Source organism: Chamaea fasciata, unplaced genomic scaffold (genome assembly GCF_029207755.1).
Source record: "Chamaea fasciata isolate MVZ Bird 193981 ecotype frontalis unplaced genomic scaffold, bChaFas1.0.hap1 SCAF_8, whole genome shotgun sequence".
In the NCBI taxonomy this organism is placed as follows: domain Eukaryota; kingdom Metazoa; phylum Chordata; class Aves; order Passeriformes; family Sylviidae; genus Chamaea; species Chamaea fasciata.
Genome location: NW_027094093.1, coordinates 19,965,675 through 19,992,465, shown reverse-complemented (window position 1 = coordinate 19,992,465; position 26,791 = coordinate 19,965,675). Strand labels below are relative to the sequence as shown.

General features: G+C 39.4%; 1 protein-coding gene across 1 annotated transcript in view; it reads right to left on the bottom strand.

Moving 5' to 3' along the window:
- ABCB11 (ATP binding cassette subfamily B member 11) overlaps positions 1–26,791 on the bottom strand; it is a 55,240-nt gene that overhangs the window by 15,717 nt on the left and 12,732 nt on the right. The window contains exons 3-21 of the mRNA XM_066190008.1: positions 25,142–25,188; positions 24,380–24,482; positions 23,281–23,302; positions 21,983–22,030; positions 21,844–21,892; positions 19,836–20,077; positions 16,560–16,647; positions 15,539–15,672; positions 14,711–14,882; positions 12,837–12,961; positions 11,934–12,108; positions 8,735–8,848; positions 6,676–6,786; positions 5,615–5,740; positions 4,645–4,848; positions 3,237–3,407; positions 2,659–2,860; positions 1,855–1,933; positions 782–917 (exon numbers count right to left, since the gene is read on the bottom strand). Coding sequence (XP_066046105.1) covers positions 782–917; positions 1,855–1,933; positions 2,659–2,860; positions 3,237–3,407; positions 4,645–4,848; positions 5,615–5,740; positions 6,676–6,786; positions 8,735–8,848; positions 11,934–12,108; positions 12,837–12,961; positions 14,711–14,882; positions 15,539–15,672; positions 16,560–16,647; positions 19,836–20,077; positions 21,844–21,892; positions 21,983–22,030; positions 23,281–23,302; positions 24,380–24,455 — 2,274 coding nt within the window. The 5' untranslated portion in view covers positions 24,456–24,482; positions 25,142–25,188. The remainder of the gene's footprint in view (positions 1–781; positions 918–1,854; positions 1,934–2,658; positions 2,861–3,236; positions 3,408–4,644; positions 4,849–5,614; positions 5,741–6,675; positions 6,787–8,734; positions 8,849–11,933; positions 12,109–12,836; positions 12,962–14,710; positions 14,883–15,538; positions 15,673–16,559; positions 16,648–19,835; positions 20,078–21,843; positions 21,893–21,982; positions 22,031–23,280; positions 23,303–24,379; positions 24,483–25,141; positions 25,189–26,791) is intronic.

Sequence of the window (26,791 nt, the reverse complement as noted above, 5' to 3'; positions counted from 1 at the left end):
CAGACAAAAGAGACACTGTGAACACCTATCTTTTGGAAATATGCAGGGAGGAGTGGGTGGAAACATCTTGTATTTTCTCTTTTTTCTGAGCTAGTGCCAGAGTGACAGCATTCAAACCCTCTATTTATCCACAGAATAGGCTTGACAATAGCAAGGAGGGTAACTTCTAACTACTGCTCTCTGCACTGAACAACTTCAGCCATGCAAATTGAAGCAGGGAGCCTCATAGGCACTTTGGAAAACCACTGTGCATATTCCTACATATTCTGTGTAATTTTAAGGCATGCTGGCCTTTATTTTCTATGCCAGTTGATTGCATGAGGACACTGACAGTGTAAGGATTCTGGGTTAGGTTGCAGTGAGGGTGTCTCTGCTTAATTCTCCAGATGATTTTTAGACGAAAGTGAATTTATTCTTTACTGAACAAGAAGCAGTGCCATTTGTAACACTGAGTGCCTAGTAATTACATTTCACAGACTGAGCAGTTTGCTTCATGTCTCTTAATTCAGCTTTTATGAATATATGTTTTTCAACTAAATCTTCAACATATTTACCAACAGGTAGATAGCAAATAGCAAAATTTTTTTGCTAGAAATTTTAAATGGACCAATAATCAAAATGCAGCCTAGGGTTTACACAGAGATAGGAATTGAAGCTGTGGTTTTCTTTAAGGAGAGAAAAGCATCAAGTCAAGATGTACAAGCACATAGCTATGGGTGATCATTAACAAGTAATTTAACCTATTCAGTTGGAAATCTCATAACAAACTATTGGACCTGACCTTTTTTGCTTTTCCATCATCTTCTCCATAAGAGGGCATATGATAGGTAGACTCTGCAGGGTCTCCTCCAATGGACAGTGGAGGCTCAGGGACCACATTAGAGAGCTGGGATCTTGAGCGCTGCCGAAGTGAAGCGCTACAAAGAGAACAGAAATGGCCTGTTAGTAAAAACAATAATTGCTTGCAAAGCAGGTACAGTTTTCGTATCAACTAAGTCAGAATGCATTGAAGGAATTCATAGGAATCCCACAGACTTTTTCTTTCTTGAAAATGTTCTCTCAACTTCTTGGGAAGAAAATGGCTCACCAACTGGGACAAATACTTTTCAAAATCATATTCCACTCATACCATTCAGACATTGCCTTAGATGGACCATGTACTGTGTATTTGCTAAGTAAAACTGTGGTGTGTCCTACTACATTTGCACAAGTTATTAAGACACCAAGTCAAATCACTCTTTCCACTACCAGTAATTCAGTCCAGCAAAACAGGATGCTGAAACAAACCACCTCTCGCTCTGATAAAATGTAACTCTGTAATGTAGGAGATGTATTCATGTGCCTGACATGGGCTTGCCTGGATGGAATTATAAATGTCTAGCTACAAGACAGTCTGGCTGTAAAATGCTTTCACTTTCATCAAGTAGAAGCCATAATAAAAATGTCCTTGTAGATTGCATTGATTTTTCAAGTAATTGCACAGCAAGTAATTTTTCAAATAACTGGACTGAAAGTGCATTAGATATTACAACTAAGGCTGTATGTTAGTAATATCAAAACCAGAGCTTTAACAGAGTAGATCAAAATTAGAGAGAAGGTACAACGGATAGAAAGGGCCAAAATTAAGAGCCTTGCTATTTATCCATGGACTTCAATCAGTAACATTATTACTCAAGCTATTTCTTTTCAAGAGAACTCTATCTCAGTAAAATGCTTGCATCCCTTTCAACCCTCTTTTACACAGCACACAGAAAAGTGATTTATTAGCACTATTGGGATTTTGGAATAGTAGGATGAAGTAGAAACATTGAGAATAGTCTGGAAACATTTAGTTTTACCATTTTTAAGACTCACCGCAAACTGGCCTGATAGCTTCCCCTGCTGAATGACTGGACATTCTCAAGATTTGGCTCAACCAGATTATTCTCTGCTGCTGCAAAATACAGTATATAGAGCTCTGCAGTTAGTGCTAAAATTGAATACAACCTAAGTACACTGTAGCTCTGCAAAAAAATGCATAGTCTCCAAGTTATAAATGGAATGCTTTGTGGAAGGCAAGGGGTGTAAGATAACCTTGCTACTCAAGATAAATGCTTCACAAGTTTTATATTTGTATTTGACACGAGGAAGTTAACTGAGTATTAGCCCAAGGACCATCTCACTTTGGATGTGACTGCTAAAGGCTTTATACCTGTTTTAACTCTGCAATTGCTCTCTTATTTAAAGATAATCATATCCAATGTGTGCTTCACAAAAATACCACAGATCATTCTATTAGACCTTAATTTCCAGAAGCTTTGATTCAAATCTGCCTCTAGCAAAACAAATAGGATGATTTCAGCATAGTCTGTAATGTGCCTGAGTTCCAAATGCAGCAGAACTGGACTTTTGGCACTCAGTGGAGCTATAAAATGATGGATATTGCAGGTCAGAACTAATGTTTCAGGGCAGACTTATATTAGGAAGGTCTTTCAGTGCATATGCAACAAAACCACTGTGACCAGGGCTATCAATGTATTACTTCTATGAATGATAAAATTCAGCCATAAAAATAGAAGAAGAAAGAGCAGCTACTAGCCCTTATTAAAAGAAAAAAAAAATAAAATCTGCATTCTTTGGTATTTTACATGATTTTATAAAAGAAAACAAAATGCTTACTTTCTGTTTCTTCTCTGTTAGGTGCTGTGTCTCCTTTGCTTTGTAAGGTCACCAACATGAAATAAACCCCTTTCCTCTGCAACAGTTCCTCATGAGTTCCTCTCTCTACAGCCCTGCCGTGCTCAAACCCGACGATGACATCAGCGGCTTTGAGGGCTGACAGGCGGTGAGCGATGGAGATGGCGGTGCGGCCGAGGCGAGCCTGGAGGAGACAACAACAGCCCCACTCCCAGCACAGCACACTGAAATGGTGGCAATGAGCTGTGCAGTATAAAGGCTCATCAAATTAACTGGAGTAATCCTTCTAGTGGGTTCCGCTCACTTTGACTTTAGCTCCATTCACAGCCCACAGAGAAGCATCTGTTTCTGGGCAAAGGGAGCTATAGGTTTCTGTTGATGTCCCAATGTAAGAAAAAATTATTCTCAGTCCATAATACTGAGGTTCTACTTGTACTTGTGAAACAGTGCCTAAGAAACGCTTCTCACTGATTTGTTGTAATTCAGTAACACCCTGTGAAGAGTGCATTATAAATAATTTCTGTCCTTTCATGTCTGATTTTTGCTATACTATAGCAAACCTTATGAAGTGCTTCTTGGACAATTGCTTCACTTTCATTATCCAGTGCTGACGTAGCCATATCCAGGAGCAGGATTTTGGGGTTTCGCACCAAAGCTCGAGCAATAGCTATCCTCTGTTTTTGACCTCCACTCATCTGGCTTCCACCCTCTCCAACATGAGTGTCAAATTGCTGTGTGAAGGAAAAAAGTGAAAATTAAACAGGTAAGAAAAAACCCTGTTGAACTTCTGGTGAACATATTGGTAAAATGTCTCAGATTTGTCCTCAAAGTAGACTTTAATCAAAAACGTTAGTGCAGCAGATTCAAAGAGCAACAGGTGAAATAACTTTCTTCATAATGTACAAGATCATTTTGCCTGAACCAGGTTTTCAACGCCATGCCAAAAGTATGCACCGGTTAAAAAGGTGAGATGTTCTGGTTCAGCTCAAAACAGCTATCTAGGCAAAAGCTGAAATGGAGAGGAATCACCCACCCACTCTCCATCAGATGACTCGCAAGCAAACTTTTCCCAGAGCTGGCCTTATCTGCTGATAACCTGTGACCCATGAACACTGTGTCTGTGATTCATGGATACCATACTCTGGTGGCATTGGTTTCAGGTAGAGAATTAAATAAACAATAAAGCTGGGCATGTTGAGAAACAGGATAATTATATTCACTTAGAGCTAAATCGTTTTTATTCCTCCATTTCCATGAAATAAATAGGGGCCTTTAAACAGCCTTTCAGTGAATACTTTCCTGGAAATGTTTAGATGGAGGATAAAGACAATGTAGTAATATTAGTTAATGGTACTTGAATCATGTCAATAACATTCACTGTTGTAATATGTCATTTTCAGAAGCTACTTGGCAAAATAACATTCTAGAAAAGTAGAGAGCTTAATACTATCCAATTCGGGCTTTGTAAGGAGGAATGATTGAAGTCCTGTCATCATTAGGAAAGAAACTGGAGAAGGAACCTTCAGCCGACTTACAAGGAGGTGAGGTTGTGAGCATCAGTGCAGACAGGTGAAGTAACAAATGCTGGCTAGTGAGAAGCTGAGCTCTGCATTGCTTTTGGCCTGAACAGAAACAGATCTCCAAAGCATGAAAAATATGAAATTTTTAATCATGCTATGATTATTACCATGATATTGAATGTTGTGTAAATGATTCCTGAGGAGCTAATTCTACTGGGGGTTGTATTTTGGGGTGGGGGTGAGGGGTGCTTGCTTTTTGTAACTTGCTGGCATACATGTAATAAGACCTAAATAAATGTAGTCAAAGGAAAGGTTGTTGCCTCCATCTGTATTAATCTTCTGCCTTTCCATTTGAACCCAAATTGTTGCTGGCTAGGAGGGACAAAAGTACAAAAAGATTCTTTTTTCTTACCAAATTCTGCCAAACACTTTCCAAGGCAGAGCATACCTGTGGTAGGTCCATGATGAAATTGTAAGCATTGGCCTGTTTGGCTGCTTGGATTATGTCTTCCATGGTAGCCTCGTCCCGCCCGTAGCGAATGTTCTCTGCAATCGTGGTGGCAAAGAGCACTGGCTCTTGTTCAACTATGCCAATCTGTGAGCGCAGCCACTGGATATTCAGGGAACGAATGTCATGGCCATCCAGGGTAATCTATAATTACACCATGGACACAAAATTAGGGAAAAATCAGGGACATTATCCACTCCACTTCAGAGAAAAAGAAAGACACAGTGGAAGTGAAGGGCCTGTGATGCTGTGTTTCCATGATCAGCATAAAAATCAGCTTTCAGATATAGAAGGTGGCAAAGCAGTGGCAGTAGTATTGGCTCTTGGAGTTGTGCTCTTTGATTTCATTTCCCATTTCTGCTTGGCATCAGAAATAAAACCAGGTGAAAAGTAACCATGACAGTTATGATTATGTTATTTACAGTAATTTGTTTCTTTGTTTTTTATATATTCAAATACAGATCAACACGTATGTGATTGTGGAATGAGATTTTGAATACATATAATACATATTCTTAGCCAAGCCATTACTAAGTGGTAATTGCATATACTTAAGTGATATTATGGGTTAATGTTTAAATGTTCAATACTGTGTTTTCCAGAAAACATTTGTCACTCCTGAATTATCATTTCTATAGGTGTAGTTTTTGCACAGATTCAGCACTGAATTTTTTATTTTCTTCTAACAGTTTGCTCTTTCACATAATTGTTTTTATAAGACTATTAAGCACAATCTTATAAAAGAAATATGCGGGAAGATATTTCACTCATTTAAAAAATAATTGGAAAAAAAAAAGAAGAAAGAAATTAAAAGGAAGTTAGTAGTCTTCCTTCCCAACTTGGAGAAGAAACCATGCCATTCTTTCAGTTTCTGGGGCCAGAGAAGCACATTCTAGGCTAGGACACTCACCATGCCATCAGTGGGGTCATAGAAACGCTGGATGAGCTGTATTGTTGTACTTTTTCCAGCTCCACTAGCTCCAACAAAAGCTGTTGTCTCTCCTGCTTTAATCACCATATTAAGGTTATCCAAAATCTGGGTAGCAAAAAAAAAAAAAAAAAGAAACAGAATCTATTTTAATTCTCCCACAGTCATACAACCAAGTAAGTATATTCTCTACCTTAAAGATTCAAAGCAATTTCACAAAATTCAGAAAAGTATTATGAAGAAAGAGGATAAAGCGAACCACATATTTTTACATTGTTTGAAGACTTTGTAGATGCAGAGCACTCACTTCTACAACAGGAAGGCAGATTTTGATCTTTCATTGTTCCTGTTGTTGATCATTAAGAACTAGTCAAGTTAATGACACTAGAGAACTTAGTAAATTATATTCCCTTTAAAGAACACTGTGTGTGTATTGTGAAAGCATGTTAAAGCATAAATATTAAGAATGTAACTGTGAAATTCTGTAGAAAAATCTGATACATGTGCTTCCGTCTTTAGAAGTAATAGCACTAATATGCTTGTCCAATAATATGCTTTTCCAAGGAGAATTTGTCAATTCAAACACAGGCATGGAGAAATAGTGGGATATACAGCCTACACTCCTGTCCCTTTCCTAGCATTCTAATGGGTCACATGGTACATCCCCAGGGTAATTGAAGAGTTTTATAAAATCTCCTTGCACCGTTCAGTTTATTATTTTGTGTTCTATCTCGTACACATTGATACAAGGGCGTTGATTGTGAGAGAAGCTGTAAGCAGATGAATTTGCCTGAAATTACCAGGAGTTTATGTTCAGTAGCAAGGGATATGTGGATGTGGCAATGGATATGTCAGAATGGTAAATAAGCCAAACAGCAAGCAGAAGAACACTTTAATGAAAGAACCTTTTAGTCTGCTTTTAAACAAAGAGTCTGGGCTTCTGGAAAACAATCTCTACTGAAAATCTAGAAATTGGTGGCAAAACCAGGATATTTTTCTTGTTTACAATAATAGTGTTCACAGGATGGGTGATGAATAATTACCTTTACGTCTGGTCTGGATGGATAATTGAATGTTACGTTATGAAATTCAATTTCACCTCGTACTTTATCCAGCTTGTAGCCATCTTCTGACATGCAGTCAATGGTGGGTTTCTAGGATGAAATTTATTTGGTTATTTATTTGCTGTTAAACAGTCAACAGTGCTGCAGTAGATAAATACTCCCAATACCATACAAAGCCATGGTACTTCTCTTTGAACAGCGCTTGGCTGCATGGAGCCAGCTTCAGGCTCTGCCCCAGGGATAGCAGGCAAGGGACATAGAATTGAAGGCCAGAGTGATGGGGGTATTGTCACTGGTGGGTAGCACAGACAAGAAGGATACACCCTCTTCTCATTGAAGGCTACCTGCAAATACCACAGCCAGCCACTCAGGTGGTTTTTGCTGGAACTGAGTCGCTGACTGACTGAGGCATTTTGACTAAGCTAAAATAGCCAGCGCTTCAGGGATAAACTGGCACTACCTCACTCAAAAACATTCTCTCACAGCACTGAACAACCAATTTGTTGCTGAAAATCTTCAGGCCTCACCACTTGGCAATTAAAACATCCATCCTTGTGCTGTCGTGAGAGCTGAAATACTGAAGTTTTCCTAAGTGCTTTGGGTCTTGCATACTTTTGACCAGGTCTTGGGTATTGCAGACTGCTAGACATAAGCAGAGAACTAAGAGAAATTTGAGGAATCACAAAGAAATAAAATTTTCTAAGGATAGATTTCTGAAGCATGGATTACAGACAGTAAATTAAAACTATAGCAATGAGTATTTGATAACTGAAATGTGCATGGTTTTCTATACAGCCTAACGGAATAAAAGGCAAGTTAAAATGATGAATGTGTATGTTGTAAGATGTTAAGAACAGCTACAAGATTGGTTCCTATTTAGGATTATAACTTAATTAATTTCAGATACTAATCTATGAAGAAGTTTCACTGATCCTGCAAATAGGAACCCCAACATGACCAGGTTAAGTGCCAGGGCAGAGCTGTGCTTGTATTGTCTAATCACAAATCTACAAATGTGGCAAGCAGATGGATCTAATTTTGTCATCCTTTCTCTAGACAGTTGAAATCTGATGTTGGTTTGCTTTTTTTACCCTAAGGTTATATGACTCAGCCTTATCTTGAATATTGTGATCAATCCTCACTGTTGCAACTCTTTACAATTTTAAATTTTCCTCAGAAAAACAAGTCCCTAATTCATCTCTGTTTTCAGTTAATTTTAGAGCTTTAGCTTATGAAGTGTATATGCTTTATCATTGTTACAGAAGTTTGAAGGGTTACTAAAAACTCTGTATTACCGTAGCCTTATGTGCTCTGTAGAAGACAAGCAGCATTTTAATGTGTTTACACAGCTTTCAGCACAATAAAGCTTGTCAGTGATCAGAGATAATACATGCTTTAGGGAATCAACAGTACTTTTCCAACCACTAAATTTATAAAGCTGTAGAAAGGAATCCTCAAGAAAGGGATCAATAAATTTCAGTAGCATCTCAGGCTCTCTCATATAACCTTATTTCAAGTATCTGTTTAGATAATATTATGATTAACATTTATGGCAGCTGCATGACCAGTGCCTGTGCTCATTTGGTCCCATTTTTGCTCAGGGTAGGTCTGGGACAGGTGACAGAGGCCATCTTCACCACTAATGCCAATGGAGCCACACCTTTTGATACCATCTGGAGGCTGGGAACTATGGCATGGTTGCTGCAAGTTTGGTTTCAGAGTGACTGTTACTGCCTGCCAGTACAGCTTCCATGGGCCAGCACTAATAAGCAATTGCCTGTAAGGAGAAATGGGAACAAGGAACAGCAGCAGCTGAGGTAAAGCTTCAGAGCTCTGAACGAGGCCACTTAAGAAATCTGTTCAATGTGTTCTTTGAGCCCATGTGTATCCCACTAGACTTTTCTATTGCACAGTCAGTTTTTCTTTATTCAGCCTCAGTTTTTCCTCATTTACACTGTAGATTAAACTAGTATCACTTGGGGCTTATTTAATTATTTTTGCACTACAAAGTCACACAGCTTAGAAATACATTACTTACTTTATCTATTGTCTCAAAAATGTTTGTTGCAGCTCCACGACCAGTGGCAAAGGCTTCCAGACAGGGAGAGGCCTGGCCAAGATTTAACGCTCCTACTAAAACACCAAAGAAAACCTGAAGAAGTGGAAAAAGAAGTTAACAAATTATGACATCACATTTTTATTATAGCTTATAGCTTAGACAGGCAAACCAAAGTATTCTAGCTTAATGATTTCTCATGCATATGCTGAACTGCAGTGATTCACCATATGAGCATTATTAGCCAACTAGAAAGCAAACAGATACATTTCAGAAGGTGTTTTCATTGTCTTTCACAGCTCTGCTTGAGGCTGAAGTAAATCAACTTATGTTTGTCTTGGCCAAAAAAACTATGCATCTAGGTGTTTACGGAGATGCCACTGCTGTATTTTTAAGCCATCTCAGTTTGACTGGGTGCCTTTTCCTTGAAACAAGACCTGGAACAGAACACTGGTGGGAAGTAGATTATTTCAGGGATGCCTTTTACAAGTGAGAAAAAATAGAAAGAAGCTTAAAACACTGTATTGCAACCTTTGTATATTGTAGTTTCTGTGTCATCCAATACTCACAAAACTTACTTTTGAAGAAGGTACCAGCTCTAAAGAATATTCTTTCTCTGTCTCACAGAGAAATGAACTGTAAGGGTTGCTACCAACAGTGGATAAGCCACTTTTTGAGGTGAAATTGTTCTGTCAGTGTGTATGGACAGTTTCTACAGGTAGCACATACCCAATGGGCTCATGGCTTTAAGTCCTTTTTTAAGAACCAAAATGAAGATTTACTCACTAATGACCCTCTTCTGAAAGCCCCAGGATCCCCTTTTTGCCTAAGCCTAGGATAACATGAGAAAAAATGAGCAGCCACATCTGCTCTTCCTGGGAAGACTGAGACAATAAAGGCAGCTGGATACAGCTGGATACTTTCTTGAATATCAGAGGACCTTGAGTCCAGCAATTCAGCCTTGGTGTGTGGCCTTGCGATCAGAAGCAAGCGATGCTGTAGCATATCAACTAAAATACCAAAAGCGTTTGTTCAAAATTTCTTAAGAGCTTCCAATGCTTCATTTCTGTGGAAAGTTTTTATGAAGGTTCTTAAACATAGACAGGAACTAAGACTGCAGATTCTGGCAGGGGCTTCAAAGAAGTGGAAGATGGTGAACATAAAGAAGGTAGTGGTTTATTTAGCACTTGTATACCACATAGATACAAATTATTTCATTGTCTGTTTCTACAACAAGGAGCAAGCTGCATTGTATTGTAAGTATAGCTTATTATTCTCAGTGCTACCATACTGGGGTGTGCTTTTGAACACTTTTTAACAGGTTTTTTTCATAGAATTTACTCGGTTTTGCTTTTCCTTCGTTTTTCAGTAACAGAGGTGTTTTGGCAGAACAGGTTACAAGGGTTGGATGTTTTTGGTGTAGGCTTTTGGTCCATTTTGTTGCTTTGTTGTGGCTGCTAGTTTGAACAATCACCCTGCACATGAGGACACATGGAATCTTATGTCTGGTATGTAACTATTTGCTCCAGCTTGGCCTGAAAGTTCTCCTAAGAAGCAATCAAGGACCCAGCTGAGCTTTTGGATACAATGCTCAACAGATTCTCAAAAACAGATGCTCAGTGCTTCAAACAGAACTCAGGATAAATGGGGCGAAGTGTATAAAGAAACACAACGGTTGAGAAAGAAGTAGCAGTACATAGGATTCAATTCTCCTTTGCAGTATAATGATGTTTACAGGGAATATCCCTATAGCTAAAGTGGAGGAATCTACTGAACACATACTGTGCACTGCAAATGTCTATGCTGGGATCTAGAGATCATGCCATATGTTTACACTCAGCTTTACTACTAACACATTTTCTCGTGGGAATGAGTCCCAAAGCAAGGGGGTTCTATGCCTGTCAGAGTCCATAATGAACATGAAGGAGCATGTTCTGTACACCTGGCAGAAGGGGAAGGGAAGGCAATACGTAGAACATGTCAATGCAGTGTGGCTGGTGCATTACTTTTTGAGAGAGCAAGAAAAGCATATTTCAATGTTTTGTATCTAGAAATCCCCCCTCCTGTCCCCTGCCAAACTAGGAGTGTATGGTAGAAAATATGAAGTAGAGGAAAGATGACTGGAAGCTGTGATGAAGGGGAGCATAAGGGAGACTGTCTCCATTGACAGCTACAGTTTTTCAGCTACAGGGTAGCTCCCCACTGTTTGCCATTTGTCATTTGGAAGCACTGGACTATAGTTGAGCAAGGCAAGGAAATTGCTCACTTTGTTTTTCACAGCACTACTTCACATCAACAATGGGTACCGAGAGCCAGTGCAAGTGATTTCCTCCTTGAACAGGATGACTCAGGTTTAAAATGTTCTCAGGGTAATTTGCCGAGTTCCATTTATGAGGAGGCTTTGCACTGCATGCTGCAGGTGTTTTGGAACACTCATGGTGTGCAACAGGCAGAGAAGGAACACAAGTAGATGTCTCATCAGGATACCTAGAACTTACTAAGGTTCAGGAAAAGTTGTTCTGGGTTTGGACTGGAGTCTGCCATTTGGGCAGTCCTGGCTTAAGCAACTAACCATAATACTTCTAGATGTTGGCTTTGTTGCATTGAGGCCAGCAGTGTCTAAAGCACCTACTGTGCAGAAGTGAATGCTTGAGTGCCATGCCGGTTAGTGTAGTTTTTGTACACGTTGCAGGAGCCACAGCCAGGTGTGGTTTTATCTGCATACATGTTTACATGGCCTTTGTAAAAATAAAACAACAGGAAATGATTTCTCAAAGGAACACAAAGTGTTCATGAGAGATTAGGTATGACAAGGCTTTGGTTAGGTGTCTACCACAGTGTTTTTCATCATAAAATTCCTCAGAGAAACCAACATCCCAGAAGCCCGAGGCTGACCCACAAAATGGAAAAGCTAGTTTCAGGCCTCTGATAATTGTTTAGTGGGCTGTCAAATGAAAGCATTATTCTGATCACCATAGGTAATACTCAAAATATTTAAAATAAACATGGAATTTTTTTGTATCTTATCCAATTGTGTCATGCATATAGTGAGCAAAGATCTTTAAAAGACATACATAATGTTTGTTACCAATGAGCCACCAGATACCAGAACAGATATGTGGTCCAGAATTATTATTTTAAAGAACACTCCAGAAAAATTTCATCAAGCAAAAATGAGTACCTGCAGAAGAGTGCCAGGTGAATATTCATCTTCTTCAAGGACAAGTTTAGAGCCATACCAAAAGGCTAATGCATAACTTAGAAAAATTATAAACCACATATAACCAGTGAATAATCCCATTATTATTCCTTTTCTAATTCCCCAGTGCTGAGCAAACACCAAGTTCTTATCATATCTGTAGAAAGAGAGAAAAATAAGAGGGAATTAAATCAATTTGACAGAAATTTCAGAATGAGCCAAGACCAAATGAGGCATCTGTGATGACTCAGCAGAATGTCCACACATGGGGTCGATACAGAATTCCCTCTGAAGTGAGAGATCACTGCTGAAACCAGCAGTGCTCCCAGGTCATGAAATACTTGTATGTTCTAGTGTAATAAGCACAAGAAAAGCCACACTCACTGCAGATACCTCATCATGGGGTTTGGAGTTTTATCAGATTAACACAGGATTTGAGAATTTGGCCAACACTCCAGAGCACATCCTACAGCCATGTTATGTTTTCATAGAATTTAAGAGAAATTTTCAGAAGAAAACATGTCCTGACAAAATTAATTCTCCTACTTAGCTTGAAAGTACTCAAAGTTCTCAGATGTACTGCAAAAGTGACAAATCAGACAGCATTTAGGGAAGAAATTAACAGAATGTTCCTACAAGTAAGCATGAATTGAATATAGTATTGCTGATGCTTTATTTCACTGATAGACCGAATTATAAAACTAGTTCTGAATACATTACTTGAAACCTAAATATCTGGAACATACATGCATATAAGTTTCAAAGCTAATAGATAGTCATAGTTGTAGAATATAGAGATTAATCGCTATGTATCTGTTGTGCATTACAGCATTACATTGCTTCAGGAAAAAGAAATCAGTGACCTTAGAGTTTGTTCAAACAAACCTTTCAACTTCTTTCTTCTCCCCACCAAAAGCAGCCACTGTTCTGATGGATGAGAGCACTTCGTCAGCCACAGCTCCAGCTTTTGCATAAGCCTTCAATTCTCGGCCTGTTAGTTTTGCCACAGCCTACAAAAGCATAAGCAGTGCTGGTTACACCTGAACTGCAGGTACAGAAAAGGACAGTGATAAGCAATGCTGGCTATCACTCTGTGCTGGCTGCTCTGCACTGGGTCACCTCCTGCACTCCAAGCAGGCTTTTATTAGGCGTGCTGCACACTTCTAGTGCCAGGGCATACACCCTTGTAGCCTGTGTTTTGCAACAGCTCTCTGCTCCAAGTAGCTAGAAAGAGCAGCTCCTGCTTTCCCTGCCTTCTTCCCTCCCTTTCTCTGCTCTAACTAGGCTGAAGCAGATTGCAGACTGAGGGTTTCTGCACAGTGGGAGGAAGTGGGGGTTTAAGTGCCAAGAGCAGCCCTTTAACCGCCATGGCAGATCCCAACTTAAGGAAGAAGAGGTAACTGTAGTTCTGGGGGAGGATGAAAGCAGATGTTGCCCACCACTGGGCTTTGTTTCATGGGCTGATAGCAAACAGGTCCCTACACAGCAACCAAGAGCTCACTGGATGCCAAAAGCTTACCTAGACTCAAAGAAATGCTCAAATTAATGGAAGAAAATGTAGTAATTTACAATTCTACACAGAGATAACACATTGACTTGGAAATGAGACATCATTAGGAAGTGTAATGTGTCAATTCTTTGCTTTCTCTTTCCAAATACCCTACCCCATGCGTCTATTAGTCCCTTTTGAAGACCAGAAACCAGGCCTGATTGACCTCAGGTCTATTTTCTTCATGGTGTAAAACAAAGACTTGGGCTGGAAAGGCTCATAATGAGGAAAAACTTAACAGTACGTATGTGACTGGAAAGAGATGGGTACAGAGAAATAAGAATGGAAAGGGAGAAAATTACAAACATAAAGGGGAATAAGGTCAGAAAGAAATCACAAATGAAGGAAAAACATTTTGGGTTTTATTTCATTCCCTGCCAAGCTTCTGCTCTCCCACTTCACATGAGTCATTATTCATGTCAGCTACTTGCAGCCAGCACAAGGTGCTAAAGGAGAGCTGGAAGACAAGAAATTAGTCACAGTTACATTAGACATTAGATGGCAAAATGATAGCAAGCTGTTCCTGATGTAAAAGAAATGAGATTGCCAGAGGGCTGAACCCAACAAGAACGAAGAGGATGAGTAGGAATTACCCAGCTCTGCTGAGTGTGGGAGAGGAGGTGAGAGGCAGAGGATCCTGCAGTTTCCCTTTTCACTGTCCTTCCTCTGTACAGTGAAAGGAAGTTTATAGGAAGTGATGGAGAAGCAGAACAGGAACAACTGGGAGAAGGCACAGCAACTTCTGGGAGTAGGGACAGTTTGCGGTAAGTTTGAGTAGTTGTTTTCAACCATTTTATATCTCTGAAACTTATTGCCCATAAAAGTAACTAATTTACAGAGAAAAATCAAGTCCTGTATCTTGTCTACACATCTAAAGCAGGTGTGTGGTAATAGAGAAGGTAAAGGCCAGCTTCTGATCTCAGCATTAATACCCATCCACAGGACCTACAAGAAGGTAGTCTTACACTCCCCTCTTAGAAGTAGGATTTATTATTCTGGGAATCAGAAGAAACAAAGTGAGAGCAAAGCCCACCTCCTCTCTACCTCACCCCTCCCTCCATCCCTCCCCCCTCCCTCAGAGCTACTGGGACCATAATCTGCCTCTCCTGACTTTAAAGGGGTGTAATCAACTTCACCAATCCTCACAGCTTTCTGGCCTGATCTTTCCTGATCGTTATTGCTCAACATGAACCTTTCACAATTCACTTACCAAGCCATAGAGAGCTGCTCCAACCCCAAGCAGAGGGCTGACTGCAATGATAACCAAGGTCAATTTCCAGCCACTGATAAATCCTAGTAGGAATCCACACACAAAGGTGGTTATGCGCTGGATGAAGATTGCTACTTGATCAGCAATAGCCTCATTAATTTTGTTAACATCACTGGAAAATAATAACAACAGCAACAAAAATCAACAGAGGAGTGGGGAGCATAGATTTTGTTTGCGTTGCAGGTTATGGCCACATTTGAGTTTGTTGCTTTTCACTGGAGAGGGCCCATCCTCATCCCTATTCTTTCACCATCAATCCATACATAGACCCTGGAGTACAGTGAGAAAACCTGATGCCTTTGCAATGTAGAAGGCTTTTAGGCATGAATACTGCAGAGAAGGTACTGTCCTTTCCCAGAAAATGTTCTGGCAGCAGACTCATTCACTGGCTGGCTCTTACTACCATACCCCAGCTGATTCAGGGAGTGTGCACTGGCGGCCAAATCACAGATCACTCTGAAAGGATTGGGCACAAAAGGAGAAGAGAGGAGAAAACAAACTGGGAAAAAAATCTCACCCCAAAACTATCCAACCCACACACACACACATTTGCTGTCAGACAAGGAATGAAAGGGAAATAATTGTGGTTCAAAGTTATGGTACTTAGTTCAAAGATGGGGGAACTAATCAGTCTGGTTGCTGCTCCCATGAACATAGCTGTATTTCTACTGAAAGGTGTTTGTCTTTGCCTGATTATTGGCCTTCTGCAGTGTTTAGAAGGAATTGCAAAATGTTTTCTGTAGCATATGGGTTTCTTAGACTACTTACTCAGAAATTCGCGTGTTCAGTTCTCCTACAGATGTACAGTCAAACCAGCCTATATCCATTCGCATTATTTTCCTGAAATAAGCTTTCCTGATTTTCTGTATCTGACGAGCTGCAGACATAACCCAAAAGCAGATCTGGGAGAAGCACAAAACAGCTGATAGTTGCAGTAAAAAGTCTTTCTGCTCCCAACAAATCAGAAAAGCCAATTTGGCTAGAATGGGAAAGGCTATTGATGAAATTACTCTTCAGGTAAAAATACATTCTGACTACATAGACCTGATAGCTGTTTTGATCTTTAAATAACACAACAATTTTATATAGCCTCTGGATCAAGGATTTGTCTCAGTTCTGATAGGATGGGAGGAGAGGCAAGTTAAATTACTTATGCTGTTACATGAATGCCATATGGACAAAATTTTTTCCATCTACAACTGTAAGTAATACAGGGATGGCAGCCATCCTACCTCAGCAAAACTTTTGGATAGTTTTCAGGGAGGAAATTGACAAGTGATTTTTGGGATTATAAAAAGCTTCAAAAGCCGTGGACCCTTCAGCAGACTATGCAGGACTCATCCAAGCTTTTGACTCACTTCAGCCATAAAGACTGAACAATTACTACAGAATATGTAGGGTACAATTCTTCTCGAACATTATTTTTACGCTAGTATTGCTCTGTAATATCTCTGTAACAGAAACATGGCTCAACACAGTTGAGATGCCTACTGGGAATCTGCATGCCCTTCAGCTGTTATTTTTGGAGGGCATGTGGATTCCATAGTAGCCACACTTGAGCAAGTATTGCTTGTGGTGTGGGTAAAATTCATCCTTTTACAAAAGTATGCATGCACAAATCCAAGGAGCTCTCATATTTCCAGAGCTAACATATTGCAGCGGTAGAATGAGAACTGAAAGCAACTGTTCTGCTCAAAGAAGTTGCTAAGCAGTTAAAATCAATATAGTTATAAACTTAGTTATTTAGTGATTTAAACTTTAAATTCAAAATAGAAAACAAAATACTGACTTGGAGGTATCCTAATACAAGTATGGCACAACCAATTCCTGCATAGTATCCTGCAAACTTGGTCATTTCCTTTTCAATGTCCAGCAGCCTGAAAAAGAAAAAAAAAAGAAAAAAAGAACTTAGTAATACTGTCATAAGATTCTCACAGATTTCTAATCTCATGTTTCCTCAAGTTAGATTAGACCAGGTGGAAGCCAGCTTGTTTTGCTAGCAGAGGCATTGTGTCCTAATACTGAGGCTACTACTAGTGGCTGTTTTCCTTGTTCTGCCTGTTGCACAGGGGTTGGGAGGTACCAAAGAGAGCTCCACCATCCTGGAGCACCTCTGAAGTCTCCAGGAAACGCCCCCTGACTGCCTGCTCCAAAACAGCACAGGTGAGAGGGTGTTTCAGAGAAGAGCTGCCCAACAAGTTTTTATTAGATGTTGAATGTGCTTGCTTTGTGCCATTATAGCAACTAATAACATTCAGATTTCAAGTGCATTTTATAGGGAGAAGTGATGGCTGCTAAAGTCAAATCAAATATTACTTTGTACTATAAATTTGCTAATCTGAAATGATAATTTGTTCTGTTACACAAGTAGGAGTGCTAAATTACTCCTAGTATCAATGAAGGGCACTGAATTGCTGCTTTTGCACTTAATCTACTTTGAAATAGGTTTGTAGCCTTGGTTCCTGCCTGATATGTTTTGGTTTCTGAAATTCCTTTCCCAGGGAATTTTCTGTAAACGAGAGACATGTTTTGGTAACAGTAAGAATGCTTACATTCTTTCTCTAGGAGGGACTTCTTTTGAATGTCCCTCCGGTTTGACCTATGTGATTGAAGAGGTTTGTTTTCTTATCACCAATCAAATTGGTTGTGTAAAAAGGGAAACACTTCCGGAGAATAAAGGAGTCACCTTCTCAGCCTTCTGTAGTTGGAGTCTTTGTGTCATTGTGGTCTACAATTGCGACATGGGTTGTTATAGGTTATGTCTTTAGATAAATTGTTTGAAAACATCCTGCAGACCAGCAAATTCTATGTAATTTACCCAAACCTTTTTACCCTGAAATTTTAAGCCAAAAGGGAACACTATGCACCTGACTTGATCTCTGACAAAAAACATTCATGGAAACAACTCAGGTGCCTGACACAGATATCCACTACAATTTTACATGATAATTAAGAGCGTGGAGCAGATCCTCCTAGAAACTGTGCCAAGGCACATGATAAATAAGAAGGTGACTGGTGACAGCCAATGTGACTTCACTAAGGGCAACTCATGCTGGACAAATCTGGTGGCCTTCTATGACAGGGTTACAGCATTGATGGATGAGGGAAGAGTGACTGACATCATCTAAATGGATTTGTGCAAAGCATTTGATACCATCCTTCATGAGATCCTTGTCTCTAAACTGGAGAGACATGGTGGATGGACCTCTCAGCGGATAAGGAATTGACTGGTTGCACTCAAGGAGTTGCAGTCAAGGCTCAATGTCTAGTGGAGACCAGTGACAGATGATGTTTCTCAAGGGTTGGTATTGGGAGCAGTGCTGTTTCACATCTTTGTCAATGACGTGGACAGTGGGCTTGAGTGCACCCTTAGCAGGTCTGCTGATGACACCAAGCTGTGTGGTGCAGTTAACACGCTGGAGAGAAGGGATGCCATCCAGAGAGACTTTGACAGGCTTGAGAGGTGGGAGTGTGTGAACTTCATGAAATTTAACAAGGCCAAGTCGTGCACCTGAGTCACAGCAATCCCAAGCACAAATGCAGATGGGGTGAAGAAGGGATTGTGAGCAGCCCTGAGGAGACGACTGGGGGATGTTTTTGGGCAAAGTTTAACATGACTTAGCAATGTGTGCTCTCAACCTAGAAAGCCAACCATGTCCTGGGCTGCATCCAGAGCACTATGTCCAGCAGATGGAGGGAGGGGACTTTGCCTCTCTACTCTGCTCTGGTGACACCTGGAGAGCTGCATCCAGCTCTGGGGGCCCCAACATAAGGAGGACATGGACCTTCTGGAGCAGGTCCAAAGGAAGGCCATGAAGATCATGAGAGGGCTGGAGCAGGCTGAGAGAGTTGGGCTTGTTCACCTGGAGAAGAAAAAGCTGCGGGGAGAGATTAGAGCACATTCCAGTACACTAAGGGAGTCTACAGGAAAGCAGGAGAGAGATGTTTTACAAGGGCATGGAGGGGAAATGGCTTTAAACTATAAAAGAGCAACTTTAGGTTAGAAAAAATTCTTCACTGGGAGGATGCTAAGATGCTTAAACAGGTAACCCAGAGAAGTTGTGGATTCTTCATCCATGGTACTGTTCAAGGCCAGTTTGAATGAGGCTCTGAGCAACCTGATCTAGTGTCCCTGTCCATAGCAAGGGGATTGAAACTAGATGATCCTTGGAGTCCCTTCTAGCACAAACTATTCTATGGTTCTATGAGTGTGTCCTGGCTGGTGTGTAGTTGCTGCTTCAGAGGTACAGAGGTCAGTAGTAAATCCTATATTCTATCTGCCAGCCTGTCTCTGAAGGCTGGCTTGGACAGCCTGGAGGCAAAATAATTTGGCCCCAGTCACCTACATGTAAGAATGTAAATAGCTTCTCATGTGCTCTGAATTTCAGAGACAAGTAACTTCTAATTCCAATTAAGTATGTAATGAAATGTCACTCAGAGATTAGAAAACTCTTGTAATGATGCACCAAGAAACAATTCTTAGGAAAGGTTACAGGTTCCAATTTGGCCTTAATAGATATCTGTATCTGAATGAATTATCTGGACTCCATTTATTATATTTAATGGAAAGAAACAGGCAGTCTTATGGGGCAGCTCTTTTGATCTGCCTCAGACATCCCCCATAAGCTAAGATGAATTGCATTCTAGAAATGTTCATTTCTCTCAGGGACAAAAGTTTAGCTAACTTAATCAGAAGTCAGCGGGCATCTTCAGGTAACTAAGACCTGACCAGAATGACCAGAAGTCATTACTGTCTAGAGTGTAATCGGAGAAAATAGATTAATGAACTCAGATATGTAACATATATATCTGTTATCAAATAATCATAATCAAAGAATATCCTTGCTGACAACTTTAACTGAAAGACCAAGATCCAAGCTGTCTCTATTCCTCCAGATAATACCGCCAGCTCAGAAACTGGACTACGTGACAAGAACCATGCCTCTTTTCTACCTTATGAACAGAACATATAAGGTTTAGAGGCTGAATAGAACCTTCAATAGCAATACATTCGCTGACAAGCTATGATAACAATTGGAAAGAAACAAATATATCCATTACTTACCCACAGCTTACTGTGGCATTCTTTTCATTCTGATGAATAGTACCATTAATCCACGCTATGGTGTTATTTATACATGTCTTGTTTGGGTCTTTAAGCTCTTGCATTTCAATGTCATATTCGATAAATGTGTCTGCCATTGCACCAAACACAAGCAACACAGCTGGCTGGGCTACTCCATGAACAATAGCACACAAACTACCAGCAACCATCATGAAAATCTCCATAGATGAAGAAAATCGAAACTAAAGAGGGAAGAAAAAAAATATGGTCTCTGCTGAGAGGCAGTCTTCAAACTGGTTAATAATCATTAAAAAGGTGGATCAGATAAAAAAAAAATTCTCTTTAAATTCCAGAATTATCTTCAATATAGAAAGAAGAAAAGTTCCTCTGTCCAATCTAATCTAATTACATCTGTGATTACAGCCTCATAAATTATTACAAGCTTCCTTTTAACATGTGAATGAATCTATCATCATATGACATTAATAGCTCAATATCATTCCACATTATCATCATTTCAGAAACTAGGTAAGAGATTAAGAATAGTAACTATATTTCGTATATATAGTCTGCTTTGCAGATTTCTGGTGGGGACAGAGACAGAGTGGAGGGAAGAAAAAGCCTTAGGGCATCATATAGAGCCTCTGAACAGAGTTATCCAATTTCTCAAGTCCGAGGTGCTGTGGTAGAAAATCAGCTAAACATCCCAGAGCCAGTTCTCATAGTTAAAATTCTAAAATGCCTTGGCTGATCCAGGCAGTTGTGGATTGGATCTTAATCTGAGAGGAAAAAGTTTTTACACAGGTAGCTCAACAAAGATACAGTGATTTAAGTTGCCTTTGTCCTGATTGCATGAAGTCTGATTCTCAGGGTGAAGTCAGGTGCAAATATATGTATTAAACTGTCCATATAGAATATCAGTATCAAATGCTATACATTTTAAAATAGGAGTGCCAAGAGGAATCATAGCCTGCTGAAGAACCTGTCCAGGTTCTGTAGGTGCTATAACGTGTCTTAGAAAAGAAAGGATGGGAATTTACAGCATATATGGAAAGGGACATTAGGACAAAGACATATATAGAGGGAAAACTAGTTAACACAAAAGAGAAATAAATAAAAAGGTCCTTCTACAAAAAAGAAGAAAACAAAAAAAAAAATCAGAAGAAAACTGTAACTCTACCACTGTTTTACAAACCTTGCTCGTAAGAAGCCTAGGAATTCCCTTGGTTAAAAAAATGCACACAGAAAATGCACAAATATGTGATAACTGATGCAAACATACTGTGTTTACCAACTGCATTTTAGGAATTAAATATCTTTGCAAAAGAAGCCACAGTATTCAAACCACTTTGCTTGCTCTGTGGGGACAGACTTAGCCAGGTACATTGCAAGGGATGTTACTGCACTAGCCCATTACTACAGTCGGGACCATACTAGTTTGGACACATTACAGACTAACTGCCTGGACTATGTGCAGAACAGACGTAGTAAGACCTCTTAGCTGCATGCTGCTGGGTTGGATACCTCTTGACTACATTTATTTTAAACTTTAGATGAACCCAATGGAATTACATCAAAGGCTAGATGAAACTCATACCATATGGTATTGTGCATCCACAAGTTTCCAGTGCAACCAAATCTTCTAAAACCCATGGAGCAATTCTGAGGGAGCTAAATTAACTGCCAAATATCACACAGCAAAATTTTGGCAGAAATAAGGATGAACCAAGGTCACCTAGATCCCTGCTATGCATCTTACCTCACTTCCACATATGCACCTGTAGCTTAAGTATGTTTTTAATAGACAATTTTGACACCAAACTGACAAGATGACAAGGGGTTCTATTGAATTCCCACTGAATTTTATTGGTAGGATTTCAGGCCAAAAGATTTAATCCTTAGAAGTTCAGCTTAGTCACAGCTATACCCCGAAACAACCGTACTGCTTATTGTGATTTATTCTGCAACACAATACACATCAAATGTTTGTAGACATTGCTTTCATTACCAGCTGAAAGAAGCCAACACGAACAGTGTCTTCTTTCTTCTTTGATGACCTTCAACAACAGAAAAATAAAGTTATAAACTTGCAATTTAGTACTTATTTTGTCTTATATGCAAAGTATAAAGAATTGAACTTAACTTACTTTTCAGTTTTCTTCTCTATAAAAGGTTCTTCATATGCATAGAAATTTCTGGCAAAAAGGATAATATTTTACATTATTACTTCTATTCTCTCGGTTACTTCTCTGAAATTACATTTTATTTGGGACATTTTGCTCAGGATTTTAAGAGACAAGCTGTTTCTTTCAGATTTCTTTGGAACCCGTGATTTGATGGCTCTTTGAAATTTTAGACAGGGACTAGAATGGAGGTTGGGTTAAAATTCTCTAAAGGCTGATACTTTGTTCCATAAGCAGCTCCTCAACACTCTTCCTATAACGTGGATTGTTGTTACATGACAGATTGTGGGTCCTTTGAGGTCAGCTAAAGAAAAACCTGCTGCCCAAATTGTTGGTTAATCCTTCCTTTAAGACAGAGAAATTTCCTGTTCCGATAGCAAGGAATCGTCATCAGCTGTGTGCATTCGGTGATGAATGAGTAGGGATATTTTATTTGTGGTGTGCTTTTTTGGTTTGGTTTTTAATGAAGCCAATTATTCAAGCTATATTTACCATAGACTGTTTTCAGAAACCAGATTCTTGAAAGCCTAAAGCAAGCTTTTCTTCAGCTACATACAGATCACATGTATGTTACATGTGAAAGTCCAACAGAACTTGGGTTTCAAGGTGGAAAGATGTGGGAGACTTCTAATACTGGGCTGGTGCTCTCTTAGATGGGGAACCTGACAATAGGAAAAATTAATTCTCTGGTTTCCCTGTTCTAGAGGTAGCTCCCAGACTGGGTACACTCTGTCAGAAAGAGCTGGCTCAAATTATAGCATACTGTCCAGCCTGCTACAGAGTTGTCCAAAGGTCTAGGAAGGAGGAGGCTCTTAATTCCAGTTAGATCTCTGATTTAGTTTAAAGTCAAATTCTCTAAATCATCCCAATTTTTAACTATCCCAAATTCTACATTTAAATCTTAATATCTGAGATAATTCCTTTTGCTTTAAAATCTCACAGTTAAGTTATAAGAGAAATGAATCAAGTTTGATTGAAATTCCTGAAAAAAATGATTTCTCAAACTAAAAACCCTGACGAAAGATAAATTAGAATATCAAAAACATTTTCAGAGGGAATATAATATTGCTGGAATTTATGTTTTTAAAAGTTTCTAGGACAGCTTTGGTCTACCTGTTTCAGTTGTATCAAATAAGGCAGTTCAACCACTAGGGAACAGCTTTTTTTAAAAAAAGAAATATCCTATCGATTTGATCCAATGACATTAATTTCTCTGAATATTCCTAGAAATATTGATTGTTCCAATCATGTACGTTACTTACTCTGATTTCTTGAAGCTGTTACCTGTGAGGGAAAATAAATGCACAGTCTAGTTAATGATTATGGTTAAAGTACATAACCTTCTGTAGACATGTGAAACACCAACTCTGCAACTCCACGGGGTCCTGATCATTCCTGAGTTATAAACATCTTATTTCCACTAATATATGTATCCAGGATTTGGTTTGCACTAAGAACATTATTCAGGACATTTGCCAAAAGTCATCTTCATTGCCAACTGCTTGCTGATATTCAACTAGTTGTCTTGGACACTGCCTCCTTAAGGATACTAAGCTAATGCTCACTCTGTGCATGCTCCCTGAAAGGAGGAGTGGTAGCTCTTCGCTCTTGCCTTCACAACTTAGAGCAACCTGGGAGTTCAAAGTAAGTGTCTGGAAGAGATGAACAGTTTTCTTTCCCAGAAGTTGGCCATTTCCCCTTAACGTGTATTGCAATTTGGCTTCCATTATGGGCTGCTGTTTTGCTTTCCTTTGTACTTTATGATCTGCATAAATATTTAAGATCCTCTCTTTTTTTTGGCTTTTCTCAGGTCTTACAAAGAGAACTCAAAATATTTACCAGTTTCTCTTCATGTTTCTCAACTCTTTCTGTATTTGGACTGCCAAATTAAAAAATGCATATTGCAAAGGAAAAATGGAAAAAGGACAAGCTCTGATAAGAAGAGGGAATGCAGATCTTAGCATTAGCTAAGATCTTAGAATTAGCTCATAAGAATTCTCCCTAATATATGTATGACTACAAATACGAGTGTTTGCTCAAAGTAACTATGGAAGACAGAACTTTTTACTTTTTTTTCTTCAATAGAAACCTTTTACTTGTGCAACAAAGCACTGAGTGTAAAACCTATGTAGATACCTTGAACTTGTTAGCTTAGCTGTAAAGATTGCCCATGAGTAGGGATTATATTTTTTACAGAAAAATTTTTGGGGCAGCATACTTATGACAGCAGGTACCATATAACACCATTTATTCCATAGACTATTTGCTTTGTATTCTATAGACTACTGCTTTGCTTAGGCCACCCACCACCTATTTTACATGCTTTATAACATAAGGAGGTGACTGAAATAAGCTTCTTACATTTGCCATCCGAGTCAAAAGCATAATTATCTTCTCCCAATCTCTTGATGCTACGTAGAACTACTGGGTCAGACATGTTGATTATTTCCTTCAATCAAAAGTCCTGAAAAGAGATGGGGTGTGGGGATGGGGAGAAGACTGTCAGCATACATTTGTCTGTGAACATGAAACAACATCATGTTAAACTCCCCCTTTGCCCTCATGATCCCAGGACAGTTGCACTGATTACAGCACAAGTTATAACAGGGCAGTTGTCATGGACTCAGTGAAACTATAAGAGCAGAAAAGCACCTCAGAGAGTGCCCAACCCACCCCTGAGCACAAGGCCTCTGAGGTTTCAGTGCCTCCTGCCCTGAGCAGAGGCTGCCCTGTGGGGCTTGGCAGGTCCTGGCAAGCAGCCCTGTCCCCAGGGATGGCTCTGCTGATGTGAACTATGGCCTCAGTGAGGGTAGGTTACAGGCTGAGACATTAACAGGACAGATCCTGCCTCAGTTACAAGGGAGCAGCAGGACCTGCCTGCCCCTGGCTTGTCCTGTCCCAGCTGGCAATGGCTGGGAGGACCATGACAGGGAACAATTGGGGCTCAAGAAGGGAGAACAGTGAGAGCCCCAGGGCCACATCAACATCTGCATCATCACCAAAAGCTGCGCTCCCACAGCTCTCGGCTACCAGAGCTGCTCCGCTGGACAGTTTTATTCCTATAGTCACACTGATATACTGAGCAGATATCATACATCAAGAGAAATAAGACAAAGTTAATACCTTTTTTTAAAGATGCGCTTTTGTGAGTAAGTATCTGCCAGGGAAGCCTTGTGGGAATACGCAAGACAGAGAGTAAAACAGATTTGATTAGCATAGCTATCCTGATGACTGGGATGCCATGGCAGGGACAAACAGAACTTTGAGATTATGAGAAGATGGGATTAAACCTGTTTACGGGAAGAGGAGAGATTCAATCAACTCCCCACAAGAAAGGTGTTGTAAAATGCATAAGTTGCTTGTATGATCTTTTTAACCTAATTATTGTAGTAGAAATTATTAACCTTTCTGAAATGGTATATAAGTTCTTGGAAAACCTGAGTAAAATTGAATTCTGATCACCAAATCAGTCTTCCCGTCTCTCCATCAATCGCCGATAAAGCCTGGCATCCAAAATGCACCCAGGGGAAAATGCTGCAGAAGTCATCCCCAAAATAAGCCCTTTCACAACCAATGTAGTCTCATCCACATCTTTGTTTAATGCAATGTATGCCAAGGCATAGTTACTACACCTTCTTCCACTCTTTAACACTTGTACAATTATACATCTGTATAAAACGCTCACAACCTCTCATTTTAAGCATATTAAACATTTAGATAGCATAGATCAATTGTCCTTATTTCATTTTACCAAATTTTTATCAATTTTGTAATTTATAATTGTAACGGTAACCTTTTTTTAAGTCTGAATGCTGATACAGTTTTAAGTAACAGGAAAAGTGGAAAACCCTAATGATTGATAGACTCAAATAAGAATTCCATTTGCAAAGATTTTCTAGAGATAAATGTTCTGGAATAATGTTACTTTTCCAATAAAATTACGCCTGTCCCACATATCTGAAAGGAAACATTTTTTTCCTATTTTTTCTAAAGCTCAACATATCAAATACTGTTGTGTTCCATAGGCATCATTCGTTAGCTTACTTAAACAGATTAGTATAGCAGATTAACATGATGTATTAGATTATTAAAGTAACCCTCCTCAGAATCTGAATTTAACATGGATGACTTAGAACATCTTGCAAAATGCTGTTGCTGATGTCTGCATTTAAAATCAAGATAACAGAAATCAGAGAAAATAGAAGACAATAGATCATCCCATCTACCCATGTGTGTGCAAAATACAGCCTAGTAGTAGAGAATAACTCAAACTGCACTCAAATTAAATAGCATCTTCCTCTAGCCAGTTACAATGCAGTTGCTGGATTTTTGAGAAACAAAAATCTTTGAGGAACTCAAAATCCAGATTTAAATAAGTAATACTTGAAAAATGCTAACAAAGGGACACATCCTGTAAAGAAAGGAGTAACATTAGGACCTGATCCAAAGCCCTTTTTGATTTGAAATCTATTTCAAATCACCTCTTTATTCAGATCAGATCTTCATTTAACATAAAGGGGAGTGGAGGGGTGAAGAGAAAAAAGCAATTAAAATTGGCTTTGAAAGCACTACCCTTCATGTTTCTCTAAAGTTAGGTTCCTCACATATTAGTGACAGCATTTATGCAGAAAGGCATATATTGCTTCAAAGTAGAACTTAAATGTCTCGTTCTTCAAACAGTCACACTGAAAAAAAAATTAAAAACTAAAAACAACCAAAAACAACACTAACTGTGCACAGGAAATGCAGCATTTAGCTTAAATTGTCCCAAAG